Raw genomic sequence first — 16908 nt, forward strand, 5'->3', positions numbered from 1 at the left:
ACAATCCAAGCATCATGGGTGAACAGCAGTCAGATTTATGACCTTAGCCATCGCTTGTGTGGTTGTACAACTGTGTGTAATGGAATGTGAGCATAAATTTACAAGGAATCTAGCTAAATGACCAATGCATAAGAGCGTGAAAAAGCCCATGAGTTTTTACTTTGTGTAAAAGCTGCACTTAAGCATTCTCATCAGTCTGTGAAAAACAACACCATATCAAGCATTAAAGCCCAACAATCAACCCCATGCATTTGCAAGAATATCAGGCGGAGTGGGAAGAAGGAAGGACAGGAAGGTCATTTGTTAGTGCTGAGTAAACATGCAAACGGAGACAAAACTGAAACAAACAGCCAACAACTCCAGGGTAGCAGGTGTGGAATGCAACATCGCAGCTCACAAAAACTCTCAGAAAGACGAAGGGTGCTGTTTTTTCCACTCTGTGTGGCTTTTAACGTGACGGCTCACAAAAGGGTGTGACGCTGTAAAACTAAATAGAGAAGAAACCGAATGCAGCACAGGCTCCTAAGGACATTGTAAGTCTAACTAAAGAGGTAAGAATCTATCATCATTAAGTTGGACTTCTTTTAATACGAGTTGTTTTATAGTTTCATGGTAATACAAACCTTCTTCGTTCATTTTAGAATCAGACTTTTACATAATGTGTGTAAAAGGACCAATCCAGTTGCATAAAAATGATTCTACTCAAGTCAAGAGACCGAACTCCAGTTTTAGAAACCTATTTCTCAAAACATATCTAGAAAATAAAATTTAATAATAAACTGAAACTTTCCTTAAAGTTTTAGGTACTGTATGTATGCTGGAAAAGAAAAAGAATATTCATATAAACTGTCGTATTAGATGTAAATCCACAAGTCGGTCGTGAGTGGTATTAAATAAAGTAAAATATAGTGTCAATTATTCATAAAATTTATTCTTAGGCACTTTAGTCTGATCTTAAATATAACTTTTGTATGTGCTTGTACCATGGGTAGAAGTATCTGGGAGCATAAAGTCACTTTAAAAACCTGGATTACTGCATCTCTGTGTGTTGAACATTCTGCATGAAAAAGTTGAACTCCTGTCAGAGTGGAGATGCAACACTAGGTAAAAAAAAAAAGAACAAATTACCACAGGGTTTGTAATGACAATCAGCATGCAAGGGTGGGCACACCACACTGGTTAGGATCAATGGAAGCATGTGAGATATAAATGAAGGCCAAAAGGCCATATGGGGAATTAGTGTTGTCAAGGCAACAGCTCAATTTGGGTGGGTCAGAGTTTGGGGGGAATTAGGAGATTTTATAATGAATTAACACAAAAAATAGGAAATATTAAAAGATTCCACAAGATCATCACACTGGTCCCAATAATAAGGAAGGAAGTCGCTACTGAGAGATGCAAAATACCACCAGATTTATCACTTAGCCTCTCACATCACTTTTTGGGGAAAAAAACAGGCTAATGTCGAACAATGAGAAATCACTCTGGTCATATACAAGATCACTAAAGTCTTCAATGATTCTTTGGCTTTTCTTCTACTGAGCCTGGTAGTTATTGGTATATATCAAATTCTATCATTTTTATGCCACTAAGATAAATATAATCTGTTAATTTTCAGTTTAAAGCAGGGTCTTGAAACCTGAAATACTCCTATTAGATAACTGAGCTCTATGTTTTGCTTGTTAGTGAGACAAGTTTAGTAGAACTTCAACCTTCTACGGAAAAACCAACACTAAGAAGCCTTGGAAATCCTCACTGGTATAGTGGCATGCAACTTGACAAAACATACTAAAGGTACAGACACGAAGAGGTACAGACGAAACAGACGCCATCCTGATACTCAAAAGAGACAACCATTAACTTTGAGAGAAACATAGAAATTAAAAGAAATGGATTTATATTTACATGAAATAAAACTGATATTCCATTGTTAAACTTTCCGATGGCTGTCTCTTTGAAACAATACAAACACAGTGTTGATATAATAGATCACACACCAAAAGTCGACCAAAAACACACAGTGCAATTAGAAGAAAGGACAAAGACGCAGAACAAGAAAAAAAACAAGCTATGGTCACTACAACAAACCAGTCCAAGCAACAGTACTTCACGCCTACAAACCTAAGTAGCTATTATGAGCTACGTCCTCGTACGCTGTGGGTCGGGTGGAGGGCTCCAGAGTTTTGTACAGCAGTGCATCTTCAGTGGGGCTAGCCATGAACAAGAGCCCTATGGCCCAAAAACAGGAAAAGAAAGACAGAAAGAAAGAGACAGAGGGTGGGGGTGGGGGTGGGGGTGGTGGTGAAGGGGCAGTGAAATGGTGAGGGGCCAAAAAGAAAGAGTGAGAAAGAGAAAAAAAATGGGGAGATGGGAGTGCAGGTGAGACAAGGATGTGGTTGATTGGTGCTTTGTGGCGCTGCAGAGATATTTCCTGCAAAAATCACTGGCTTGGTGATGGAGAGGTTGACGTTCTTGACTCAGACTGTAGCCACAGGCTGTGCAACCACTTTCAGATTAAAAAATCTAGGCATTGCTGGAATGTTGCAGGGCTTCAACAGTGTTTTCTCTGTCTGCCCAAAAAAATGAGCCAATCCTGGCATCATAGGATTTACTGTCAGCCCATATTTCTACCCACAAAGAGAAGTGTTGTCAAATTTAGTGTTAATGAGCATACAGATAGACCCAGAGGAAAAATAATCCTCACGGCATGACTAGAATCCATGTACAATTTGTTCTTTGGTTATTCTGTTTTGAACCCAAATCAAAATAACAAATAAATGGTGTGGTTATTTTTGTTTTCATGACTTAAAACCAAAAGTCAAGACATAATAGCCACACATATAATTTGTTATTTTGATTTGGTTTTGAAACGGAATAATCAAAGAATGAACGGTACACGGATTGACGAGGACAGCAAAACCTTGTTTTTTTTTTTTAATCAGCCTCTTAGATTTATTGGCTTTTGTGGTTGTGTCAGCCGTGTTAGGTGTACAGTCGGACCCACGGTGTCATCCTCCCACTGGTGCCCTCTCTCTCTCTCTCTCTCCTGTGCTCAGGGAGCAGTGAGCCAGCAGGGCGAGTCCTACCCAGGTAACTGTGGGAGGGCACAGGGATGAGCTGGGCATTTAGCTGTTTGTGATCTGCCACCTCATACGGCCCGTCGTCATAGAAACCAATGTCAAGTAGAGTCTGGTTTAGGAGCTGGACGCGCATCTCTCCTAAAAAGGTGAAAGGTGAGGGCACAGCAGAGCAGCAAAAACACATTGGTATATCGGCTCACGCAAATGAAACAGGCCGTTGTTACATATTTACTACAAAATACAACTACTTAAAGAGTAGCTAAACCCCTGCTTTCTCCTGTTCTGCCACTAGGAGGAAAATTTAAAAAATGTCTTGATTATGGGCGGGGCTCCTGGAGCAGTTAAGACACACTCAGTCTATAAGATAAAATCTCTAATGAACAATCTATGCTATGTTCACTTGCTACTCATTACACCCCTCTACTCTTCTCTCAATCCAACCGACTCACCACAGATTATAGAGCCCACAGGTGCTAGTTTTTATGAAAGGGGCGGGGCTAACAGTGCTCATTTGTGACGCAAGTTGGTCCCAAAACCTCACATGATCTTGTTCTCAGCCAATAACAAAAATTGATTGTAATAGTCGGGTTTCCACCCATAGAGGGCAGTCACTCTGATATTTTACAACGAAATATGCCAAATTGAAATACTTTGACTAAAATGTTGAGAGTTGGACCAGGACCAATCAACAGCACTACTTCATACACAAATACATTTGTATTAGGCAGAAAAAAGTGGTTTTGGAGTTTAGTTACTCTTTAAAGGGATCCTCCACTGTTTTTACAAATGTGGCCTAAAACCTTTGAAATGTCCTTTGCCTCACAAAATGCACTATTGTGCATCATATTTGTTTTATTAACATTTTAAAATGGGACTACCGTTTTCCAGTCTGTGCGCCGCCATGTTGAAATGACATCATTAATGACACGAATCACCCCTTTTTAATCCATTGAGTTCTACAGGAGTGAAGGCATTCAAGATCATTTAGCAGCTTTTTCAGTAAAAATGACATCTTGTGCTGCTTTGGGTTGCTCTAAAAGTCAGTAAAAGTTAAAAAAGTCAATTTGATGAACAAAATCCGTGCATGTAAATACAGGCAACCAGGATCGACTACTGCTCTGAGCTCTTGGCGTGACACCGTCACTTATACTGATGCTCTGAACAGCAGGCCGATCCTGGTTGCTTGTATTTACACACACGGAGCGCTGCTCATTTGCAAAAAATGGTCAATCTAAAGTTTTTATATATATATATTTTTTTTTTTAATTAATATTATTCTTTAAAGTTTAAGCAAGCTGTTGTTGGAAAAATACCCATAGGTATTTTTGACTATAAACAAACTATTTAATAATTACACAGGGTCCCATAATCCACTAGTTGTCCCCAAAGCTGACACCATGGTCTTACCTGAAAAGAATGAAATGTACCAGTCTATATTCCTGATATGCTTGAAAATAAATGTAGGATATAAAAATCTATTAAACTCTGACTTGTGTCTTTGAGGCATAACTAGTGTGTAATGTCATCCCTCTGGTATAATGGCAATGGTTGACAGGTACCTATCATTTAACAGTTTGTGAACCATTCAATGCATTATAAATCTTTCCATTTAGTTACACAAACAGCATATTACATAGGATACCTATTTGTAATATATATGATAACATAAAGTAACAACAAATGACACACCTGATTGAGAAAATATCTAGGATGTAAATAAATACACTTTTTTTTTACACTGAACAGGGAACAGAGAATGGGCTAATAGCAGGTTTAACCATATGTTAAGTGTCTGTTTTTTATTACATTGTATGAAGGCAGTGAAGCACAAACTCAAAAACTTGTAAAAAAATAAAAAATAAATGCAAAGGAAGTCATATTAAGTGCACAATTAACAATTTTTAACTTGTCTGCAGTGAACTGTAGTGTCCCTGTGTTCAGGAAAAGGTCAACAATGAAATAAGAACTTATTTTATCAACGTGTTATCTGATTCATTCACTCACTATCTAATCTAATTAAGTTCAGGGTGGTGGTTGCCTGGTGGTGCCATATCCAGCTCTCAAAGGGAGCAAGGGGGGCTTACACCCTGTACAGGGCACAAGTCCATCACAGAATTTATCGTATCATTAGCATTATTTTTAATTCTTCGGCATTCATCAAATGGAAAAAGTAGGTATCTCCACCTTTTTTTTGAGCTTCAGTGGGCTTCACATCATATTTTCCTTTTAGTAAATCTAATGTGATGTTTCACAGGCAGATTACCTTTCCAGTTGTACGTCCCTGGAGCTCCAAACAGAATGAAGTTGTTATCCGGTGTGAAGCTGACGGACAGGCCCTGCTGGCAGAATCCAAACTGCTCGTGGCCCTGTGGCCGACCCTCACAGAACTTCCATTCCCCTCCATCCAGGTCGTCTCTCTCTGTCAGGTCCTCGCTCAGGACGTAACAGCGTCCAATGGGGTCGCGGGTCTCTGATTGCTTGCTTACACGTTGCCTTAGCTCATAAAGATGGGCACAAGTCTGTTGATTGGCAGGAATTGATACAAGCTATAAATATCAGTTTTCCTTTAATAAATAAACGCAGTAATTCTCATTTGGAATATGTTTTTTTCAAAACTCACCACCACCTTTCCTCCAATCCCCTGACTCTTCACTGTGACTCCCAGCCACTGGTTATCCTTGCTCTCTCTTTCTAGACTAACTGTGGGAGGACAAAGCCAACATGTCTGACGATACAATATGATTCACAATATGCATTTCACAATACGATATATCCCGTGGCTAAACAATACGATATATAATGCGATATTAATAAGTACAAAATGGTATGGAATACAATTTATTTCATTTTTTTTTAAAACTTGAGAGAAGAAGTAAATGGTAACTAACTGTAATTCAAGTACCAACATAAAAAACAAGGGGAATGTTTATGGCAGTGGCTATCAGTATATCGACATTCTAGCCATACTCAGCGCCACTGTTTGGCCAGTTTAGGTCACGTGATAGGTCAGTCATTGGTCAGTTTAGGTAGTGTGACTAAACCTGACCCTAACCCTAAAAATTGTTGCGATGTTGGGTTATAACCTAACCCTAAACCTAAACCTAAGACGCTATGTACTTGTACTTCGGTAACCGTACCAATAGCACCAGGAGTTGTCCGTCCGGCAACCGTACAAATAGACACTTTCAATGTTTATCAAACTGTAAAATTACATTTTTTAAAGATTCTGATTCTAACGTTCTAATATATTTATTTTATTTTTTTTTTTAAGTGACCACATACATCTATAAGAGTCCATTATGTTTCATGAAAATAAAGTGCAATCAATTCCCAAACTAAAATGCATTGAGGAGTGAGCTAGTTTAACAGGGTCTGATGCAGTTCACTGACACCTAGTGACCGGGCGTTTACGTGCTTTGCATATGTTAGTGTAATTAAATTTTTTAATCGTTAAAATCCATTATTAAAAAATTGATTTGGACATTTTTTGGGATCATTATGGTAATCGCACTGTGAAATATTGTGATATATTGCTGAATCATTTTTTATTTTTTATTTTACACCCTTATTGGTTTCCATAAACTATTATCAATAAATGAATGAATGAATCACAGAAAGAAGACGTTATATTGGGATGTGTAGAGTACTATCGAAATTAAACATTATAATGTTTAATGGTTATTATGTCAAATTTCTCAATTAAATTCTTAACTCTTTTAATATAAACAGTAACTCTTGAATTGTACTTTATTTTTCAGTCATTTTTGCTTTATTACTGTTGAAATCTCACCTTCTGAATCAATATCAACCCTTAAACAGTCATACTCCTCTGCTGTGATTGGACACTTGAACAGAGCTCCTGGTCGGCTGCCTGTGAGTAATCCACGCCCCGCTGCCTGAGGTGCCCCCACCAGGATCCTGTGGGAAAAAGGAATGACATCAAAGACGCATTCCCTGATCTTTAAGCCACTGTATCTCTAAAGTATAAACACTGTCAGCTTAAAATAGACCGTCACGCACTCATCTTATCTCTGTCTGAAAGTGAAATAACTTACTTTAAGCTTACAGAGCTTCATTCACTCAAAGTGTATATTTCTATAGTTGGGGACAAACAATAGCAGTGACAGTGACACTATCAAGAAAATGGTTTTGTTCATGTTTGGTGCGGTTGCAGATATTTTGACGCCTATGTCAGAGGCTTCTGCCTTATTAGGAGTGTCTGATTCAAGGGGGGGGAGGCTATTTAAAAACTGAATGTTCCACCCAACACCATCAGTCGTGGGACATGCATGGAGACAAGGCACGAGAAACAGTAGCAGAATAAACAGAACACACTGTGGAAAGGTGTCACATTTAAGGGAAAACAGAAAAATAGGATCTGTTCTGAACCGACAGCAAAAAGAACGTACATCTATGTACATCATAAAAAAAATTTCATCTAAAACCAAGTCGTAGCTAAGTAGTGTGACTGCCTCTTTTCCCTATATCTACTGTGTTAGATGTAGCTAATAATATTGAATCTAACCATTAAATATTAGGTTTGTGTATATTTCTTTGCTTAAAATAGTAAAAATCCAGTTGTGTTGTGTTTATTTTTCTACTATATAGTCAGTTGTAAGTACAATCCTAAACACAATCTCTTCGAGCCCATCACTGATTAGGATACAAAAACTAACTCAGACCCTACGCTAACTGTGGGGTAGCTTAGGCTTTCTAAAAAAAGGCTGTCTGTCTCTCTGTGTGTGTGGCGCGAATATCTCCCCGAGGGGGTGTCTGTTCAACCTGAAACTTTTTTACAAGCTTGCACACACGCCGAGTGTGTGCATCCATTATTTTGGAGTTATTTGGTAGTGCAAAACGTTCTTTTTAATTTTATTTTGCACGCGGATTAGCCCGGACGGTTTCCAGAAAATGAAATTTATTCTATGAAACCTATTTGACCTCAGTGTGAGGGGGCGCTAGCGCACCAATCTGTTTATGTGGAGCCGAGGCAGTGTCTGGTCGACCTGAAACAGCCTTCCCAAGGCCCGAGGGTGTGCATCCGTTATTTTGGACTTATTTGGTGATTTCAAAACATTTATTTTCATTTTAGTTTGACCACTGGCCAGGACAGATGGAACCTGGAATTTATCATGGGACCCTGTGCTCAAAGGGAAACATGCACATGAAACTTTTTTAACAGCCTTTGCGAAGCCCAAGGGTGTGCATCCATTGTTATTGACTTATTTGGTGGTTTTAAAATGTTTGTTTTAATTTTAGATTGAACGCTATTTTCAACACGTGCTATATAACCTAATGCGCACCTTGGATATACATGCTGAACGCACACTGAGCCATTTAGAGAAAGAGTTACGACAACAGAAGAGTGCCCGGAAGTTTCAAATACTTCCCGGAAGTTGTTGACGGCCAATAGTCGACCATATCACAAACTATCTAATTCAGACAGAGGAGCCCATGAACATGTAGCGACACACACACACGGCTGATGAGTGTGCGTCTGCGCGTGAGTGCCGGCCTGTTCTTAGGAAAGATTTTAACAGCTCCTTAACACCTACAATAAACAGCACTAACCTCAGTAACACACACACACACATGATAATCACCCCTGCACTACGAAATGTTAAATGCTAAATAAATAGTTTCATTTGTACTTATCAGATTCTACCTAAACCTCTGCATTAATTGGTGCAAACTTTATTTATCAATTTATCATGCACATGTCCCATAGAATTAAACTAAACAAAATCGAACACGCTATTTTACTTTGCACCCCCCAAATACACCCCTTTATAACACTATAGAGTACAGAGTGTGTACACCTCTTTGTACATCCAACCTTCAAACACATACTCATTTGGCCAATAATGACAACTCTACTGAAGCTCCTCCCACTATATGAATACATAATTCTGACGGGCACTGTATTAGTAATATCTAGTCCCTATTATAGATCTACAATCGTAGATTATCTCTGTTTTATTTTAGGGGATCATGGTGCTATCTTTATGTCCCCCGACATGTGCAGCTATGCAGGCAGGTGATATACTGTACATGGTGAGAGTCTGGGACGTCTCCTGATTTGTTATCACACCTCAATTTGGTGACACAAGTTAATATTTTTGAAATGTAAAATTTGACAATTCTTCACTAAGAAACACCTTAAACATTAGGCATGACCACAGACAAATGTGCCCCTTCTTTTAATATTTTTAATATCTATTTAAAATATAGCCCTGATTCATGGACCAATTTTTCATTATAATGGTTATTCATGAAATGCACTGTAATACACTTCCTACACTGAATAGGAAACACGTGTTTCTTTAGCCTATTCTTTTTATCAATGCCACAAGCAGCACAAATATTATTGGATGAACAAGGGGAAATCTTTCTTAACATAAAGTATTCCAACCTATTGAATGTGGAACAAAAATTGGGGTCTGCTGTGACAATGTCAATATTTTTGGCCAAACAAGTACATTCCAACAATTCATTTATACGTGTACTAAAACAGGTACGGCCATACTGATTTTAGGGTTTACTGGGAGGGGTTGTGAATGGGTTTGTGGGTTTGTTTTGTCTTTTAAAATGTATCTTTTAAGGATTCCGTTTCCTCATAAAAAAATGTAAAAAAAAATTGCATCAGTCATCTGTATGCAAATAAAGTTTGATTTGATTTGAAAATGAACAAAAGCAAACAAAAAAACTTCCCTTTACCAATGACATAAAATGAAATAGAATTAGTGAACATGAGCGCGTCTAAACACAGCACCATCAATCATTTTTTAATCAAGTAATTATACTCATTAAACATAAAAATGCTTGCTATCTAATAGGACCAGAATAAATAAATCAATCATGGTGAATGAATGCATTTTACAATTTTACTGATTTGTCTCCTGAACCCACTTTTTTATTATTCTGGAAGGAGACAATAAAAAATGATTTTCATCTTTTTATTATTCCACTTTGATTGATGAATTACATGCCACCAGGTTCTCCTATTTAATCATGGGTATTGTACAGATGCATCAATTACATTACACTCATATCCATCTGCGGAATGTTGGGAGCACGTTGAGAATTGACCCCAACACCTCTACTTTGTCCCTCCCCCATCAAACTCTCCTACCTCCCCTTTAAGACTCTCACACACACTTAATTAAATAAAAAATAAAATAAAAATAGAAATCTACTTCATGCAATATAAAAATCTAAGTATAATATCAACTTTCTCCTCCTTCTTAGCATTATATTGGCAAACAGAGGTGCACACCTCCTGCTTCCAGCTTTACGCTGCTCGAATCAGCCTAATGCAGTTCACCTGTGTCTCACAGCTGCAGTTTAGCAGGTCATTTAATATGAACTGTTTAATCCCAGAGCCAATGTGGCAGGAAATGAGTTGAAACTGCATAATCTAGAAATAAAAGTATTTAAACACTTTAAATTGTTATAAATGTAGATTAATGTGACATGTTTACATACAGAAAAAGATACTTGAATGTAAAAGTCATAGATGTAATGAAGTGTTTGTTGGGACAGACATGGGGAGCCAAAAAGAAGACCAGATATACTGTACAGGACAAATCAGATCAATAATAGATTATAGAAGCAAAGTACAAAATAAAAAAAATATATCATCAAGCTGTTCAACTCATATTTAGATTTTAAATATCCACAAAAAAACTCACTGAACATTGATGTATTACAGAAAATGTAGTTAACAATTGTGACATTTCAACCTAAGCCTAATTAAAGAATAGTCGACATGTACTTATGCCTTGTAATACAGAGGTTCTCACTAGCATAACCTTCAAATAACAAGCCATACACATAAACAAGCCAAACCGAGAGAAAAAATTCAACTTGAATACCAACAAATGAAAATATGGAGCAATTTCGAGGCGATATCATACAGAATATCAGAGCATAGACAGAGAACATGAGGTATAATCACCCTATTATAACAGTCTACACTCATTTTACTGAGGTTATGAGAAAAAAGCAAGTGTACTTTTAAAAAAACAAAAATCAAAATAAAGTGCATTTCAAAAAGAAGAAGAAAAAAAACCTCAGGCTGGGACTGCAACTCTATTTTGGGTCATGACCCATAAGTTGAGAACCTCTGTTGTGATAAAGAAGAATAAAGGAGGTAAATAAATAGCTCTCTTCTGCCCTCACAAACCCCTCACCTTCTTCTCATCCTCCTCTTTTTTGCTCTCTGGTCAACTTCTCCGTTCACCTAACCACAAACTATACTTTACATCAGTTTATTGGGAAACACAAATAAGGAATGTAATGTTTTCACCTGAGTTTGTCCCTCTGTTAATGTGGATGTTTGATAGCAGGATATCTCAAAAAGTTCTGAACGGATTTAAATTAAAATTGTCAAAGTTAGAACGAGTTAGATTTTGTAGATAATCCAGAAGGTACAGTAGATACAGTATCCAGAACAGCTTTTGGAGCATAATGTAGATGTTTGGCTGGTTCTGACTCTCTCTGAGTGCTCTTGTTATAAATAGTATTGCAGTTATCTATAGAAACATTTTCCTTAAAGATAAGACGTTGGTTTAGGTTTTTGTTTCTCTAACTTTGGATGATTGATGCCATCCTTGACTGGAACACGTTGTAGAAACTAACTGATGCGCTGTATACAGTGGCACTCAAAGATCACCACAGGGGCCCATTTCAGAGCATGTGACCTTTGACCTGGACATAAACACACACACACACACACACACACACACACACGAGAAAAGTGACAACATGAATAGAAACGCGAGTGTACAATCAGATTAAGTATTAAATCTCGAGGTCCCACATTCACGCATGGCGGTTCAGTCGACAACAGAAGGCAACACAACAACTGTGTAAACTGGAGCTCAGTGTGCTGACCAGTTCCACAGAGACAATCCGACACACACAGTGAGATGTCGATCTCACACCTGACTGTTGATTTTTGCCGATGAAGAGACGACAGCTGAGAATGAGGTGACTGAGTAGTGAATCATCATGATTTTTAACATCACAACTCTTTCCCACATTGGGCAGAAGAGTACTGGGGCTGGGTAGGGTCCAAACAGAGGGACAGAAGCAGCTGCGAGTTTCTACAAAATGCCTCTGGGGTATTGTGGGTAACTGCACATGAATGTGACTCAACTTCCTGATAAGATCATCTGTTTATGGGCATCACGAGCATTAGCAAATCCTTTTGAAAGACGTCTTTTAGTCACGCACAGTCATACATCCCGAAAACATTAATAAAGTTGAATTGAGACTGGAAGGTCAGTTTGCTCTCTTTAACGGAAGCAAATTAACTTTTATCCTTCAGCACCTTTGATGTTTTCCATATTTGACCATAACAAGCCCTAATATCCATCCAAAGCCACTTTTGTCCCAAAACCTTTACTAAAGCTTTTAGAGATGCACCACAATTAAAAATCTTGGCCGAAACCGAAAATGAAAGAACCAAGGCGGAAAACCGAAACATCAAAATAAATCATTTATTACGCAAAATATTAGTCCCATTGCATTTACGGCTCTGAATGTGTATTAACCTCACTAAAATTTAAACATTGCAATTGTATAAGTTTATATTAATGCTTCAAATAATAAATCAATTGAAAACGAATATGAGTTTGCGGACAAGTTGGCCAGTTTGCAGACAAGGGTGCCCTTATCGCCGTGTTTGCTCGTGTCATCACAACATTCTGTTTTGGTCGGCTTGTTTCGATGAAAAAAGTATATTTAGTGATGCACCAAAATTCCCACCACTGAAGATTTGTGGCCCAAAAATGGCCCAAAAATGCATTTTTGGTTTTCGGCCAAAAATGTTTGGTGGCTGGAATTTTCGGTTTATCACTAAAAGTTTTAGAAAATATAGTTTCTCTGTGGCTCCTTAAAATTTGTGTTTCAACTGAGTTTTGAGTTTCAGCTACTACAACAAACTGGACTACGAATATGCCAAAAATACTTGGGAGCACCTGGACCCCGTTATCCATTCACCAGTTGAACCCCTTGTTGGTAAAAAGCCTTTGTTGTGCAGATTGATAGACGAAAAATTTGAGAAAATGAAACCATTGCTTAGCAGTTGGCTCCTTTAAACCTATAGAAAAAGTCTGGATACTTTATTTACACCCGTGACTCTGGCGGGACACACAGGTAACCAAGGGAAATATTTTAATTCCAGGAGAAAGTTGTGCTAGCCTTGGATAGGAACCATCAGACGGCCACAACACGGTACTGGATAAAGTCTACAGAAGACAAATGAATGACGGATCAGTATTTAGTTATTACAAAATGTTAGTTTGATCATGGAATTCTACATCCATCATTAAAAGCCGCAATACATAATTAGTATTACTACAATTGTTTTGTTTTTTTTACTGTAGGAAGGCACTACAGTGCTGTCACACACATACTCAGGGCAAACATTTAAACAGAGATGCAAAGTATTAGCGGCAGGATCGTTATTAGGGATGTCATACGGATATCTGGATGTCCGATGGATTGAGGTTATCATGTTATAAATAATTCAAAACCATTGAGCTTTGACTTCTCATATTAACCAAATGTAAATCACTTGTGCTTGAGGAAATTAGAAACGTACCACAGAAATGAGGAATTAGGACCAAAGCTATTTTCGTTCAATACAAGCCCAACTGTCCTCCTCCACTCTAATTTCCTGTTTGCTTTTCATGTTGCTTTTCTAATCTTAGTTCAGTATCATTTTCCTGCAGGGCTGCTATCATCTGATTGATTAAACTGTATCTTCAACACAACATGTTGTCATGCACATACGAACATATTGATCAAACGGATAACCTGCTATGATTAATTCATCTCTGCAGCTCCTGTTCACATCAGTCCTTATACAACTCCTCCCCTGCACGGAGATTATTTCAGTTTCAGCAAATGCCACAGTCAATTAACGTCAGTTACGTTCTCTGCCACATAGCCACAGAATGCTATTGTTGTTTCTTTAACTCAAGCTTTTCTTAATTTGCCAATGCAGATCCATCTTTGGGCTATCCAGAGCTGTCAGACGGGGTTCTCTCCTCTCTGCTATCACATCAGAGTTGTAGGTTTCCTCCTGACTCTGCAGATTGTGCCTCTGCTTTCATTGAGCACGTGGTCCACAAAGTAATATTCCTGAAAGCTCTCAGCCGAGCAGCTCCACTTCCCACTGAGCTTTTGTCAGAGCGGGGCAACCTGATAGAAGAATGGGAGAATACTAAACAGAGAGAGAGAGGGAGCTATAGAAAAAAAGCATTAATCCACCATGTGCTTATCCTTGCATGTTAGACTATAAAACCTGTTATATATCCTTTGCTATTTCAGAACCCTCGTAATTTGATCATTTACAAGGCTTTTACTTAAATAGCCAGCAGTCTCAGATTTAGAAACAAAGTTAATGTAGGACAACCTGAAAGGGAGGAGGGGAGAAATAAAGAATTGAATTCAGGGAGGTGAATAGGGGGAAAGGTTCATTCTCATCCTTTGAGATGGGGGTGAAAAGCTGCTTTTTCTCATCTATTGTGATGTAAATGTGAACCCCATTTTTTTGTACTGTTTTGAACACTTGATGCTAGTTTGTTTGGCCTCACTTATTTATGCTAGCTACATATAATAGCTTGTTTTTCAACCAAAAAATACATAAAGTTAAATGAGTTATAACGGGCGACTGCAGCTCAGTGGTAAAGTGGGTCGTCCAATAACTGAAGGGTTGGGGGTTCAAATTACACTCTATCCAAGTCATTGGTCAGGTTTGCATGGGAGCTTTAATTCAGAATCAAAGTTAAATCCTCTTCAAACCTACCTTGTAAACACTTAATTCCTAATTCAAATGTAATTCCAAACTAAACCACTAAACTAAACTAAACCGATTTACATTCTGAATTAAATAATTCCTCCATCGAAGCCTTAGAAGACACGGATATAATGAAAAGAGTGCATGGACGGAAGCAGACCTTCATACAAACTTATTACACACACGAACAATGGCAAACAAAACAGGCTTCACCGGACGGGTGATACTAATTACCAGAGATGGAGTAAATGCGTCCCCGTACTGCTGCACAGGCTGTATAATCACCAAGTTTATCATTGTACCGGTTGTTAGAGCTACTATCTTTACCAGGAAGCACATATTTATTCCTGATTATAGTTTTCCGGAGTTCTACTGGCCTTTATTTACCGGTGATTAGTTCTTATCTCCTTCTCCTGCTCAGCTGACCAAAGTGAAACTGTTTGTTACTGTCGAGCTGCTGCTTCAAAACTACAATTAAAATAAAAGTGAAAACAGTTCTTATTATATGGTCTTCTATCTTGGAGCCGGTGTTTTTCTGATAGATGTGATATATCACGTTCGTCTGTGTCCAATCAGAACCCTTCCCAACCCCCAGACCTAAAGCGGAATTGAATAAAGCCGAAAAAACATGTTTTCCATGTAAACCTCAATTTGGAATTACTATTTCTATGTAAACACAAAGCAGAACACTTTTAATTCACAATTAATTCTGAATAATTTAATTCGGAGAAACTAATTTCAAATTAGAAAACATCATATAACCGTGGCCAATGTCGCTGTGTCCTTAAGCAAGGCACGTTACACACATTGACTTGGATGAATGGGTATGAATTGGTCAAAATAGTAGGTGCGAAATGACAGCCACACTTCTGTCAGTATGCACCAGAGCAGCTGTGGCTACAATGTAGCTTACCACCACCGGTTTGATTGGTGTGAATGAATAATGGTTTCTGTAATGCACCTTGAGTCTACATAAATAGGCTATATAAATCCAATCATTATTATTATTATTGTTATTATTATTATTATTATTATAAAAGGTTGTTACCAGGTTTTAAAAATAAAAATGTGTTTGTGTGAATGTCAGATTATTTGCATCAAATTCGAGGTGACCGCCTTTATCTTTCAGCATAACAAAATGACCAATGACAGACAGTATAACCTCATATTTCAATATAAAAATCCCTCTCCTCACTAGAGCAAGTCTTCATGTAAACATTAAGCTCAGGCACTGGAACCTGAGACACAGCTAATTCAAGCTCTGTTGAATCAGTCACCTGACAGCAGGGTTAAATCACAGTCTCATGAAGCCTTCAATGATGTGGGGCCATGCAGGTCGCTCACAGGCTTTAAAGAAATAAATCCTTGGTGAAAGAATGAATATATGGTGGGGGGGGGACATAAATTACAGCTATAAATACATTACACAATAGGCCAGAGAGCCTGGAATGAAAGATGTCACAAAAGATGTTGTTCAAGGTTAAGGATGAAGAAGAAGAAAAAAAAAATAGATATGTGACCCATACAAGAGCTATGAAAACAACCATCCCCCCACCCTTTGTCAGAGCACTGTTAGTACATTATGATTTAGTCTCAGCTTTAATCTTTTGGTTTCTGCCCCATTTTCAGTCTTCATGCATTTAATAAGCAACCTTATCCTCCTGTCAATATAGTGGAGCTCCACCAAATACGATGTTTTAACTTCCCCAACTGAGCTTCACTTCTGATTGGCTTAATCAACATTCGTTTATTTATCTCTTGTATTATTTTAGGAACAAATAATATGTAAATAAATGCAGTCATAGTTTTAATTTTTTATCCAAGGGGGAAATATTGAAGTAAACTTTGAAATGTAAGGTCAAACTTTGTAGGAACAACAACAAAATGCAGCACTGGATACTTTCCAGCAGCGTTAGGTACAGGTTAATATAAACGCCCATGTGAGTAAACTAAACACAAGTAGACAAGGTAGAGGACTTTCATGTTATAGCTGTCATCGACTTGGCTCAAGGATTTTAA

General features: G+C 37.9%; 1 protein-coding gene across 3 annotated transcripts in view; it reads right to left on the reverse strand.

Annotated features, from left to right (window-relative positions):
- itga7 (integrin, alpha 7) overlaps nt 1–16908 on the reverse strand; it is a 39936-nt gene that overhangs the window by 14449 nt on the left and 8579 nt on the right. For all 3 annotated transcript variants that reach the window (XR_003674076.1, XR_003674077.1, XM_028446660.1), the window contains exons 2-5: nt 6871–6998; nt 5701–5780; nt 5344–5599; nt 2122–2229 (exon numbers count right to left, since the gene is read on the reverse strand). Coding sequence is in view for 1 of the 3 variants with exons in the window: in XM_028446660.1 (XP_028302461.1) it covers nt 2122–2229; nt 5344–5599; nt 5701–5780; nt 6871–6998 (572 nt within the window). In the remaining 2 variants the exon portion in view is untranslated. The remainder of the gene's footprint in view (nt 1–2121; nt 2230–5343; nt 5600–5700; nt 5781–6870; nt 6999–16908) is intronic.

This window comes from Gouania willdenowi, chromosome 5 (genome assembly GCF_900634775.1).
Source record: "Gouania willdenowi chromosome 5, fGouWil2.1, whole genome shotgun sequence".
NCBI classification, from domain to species: Eukaryota; Metazoa; Chordata; class Actinopteri; order Blenniiformes; family Gobiesocidae; genus Gouania; species Gouania willdenowi.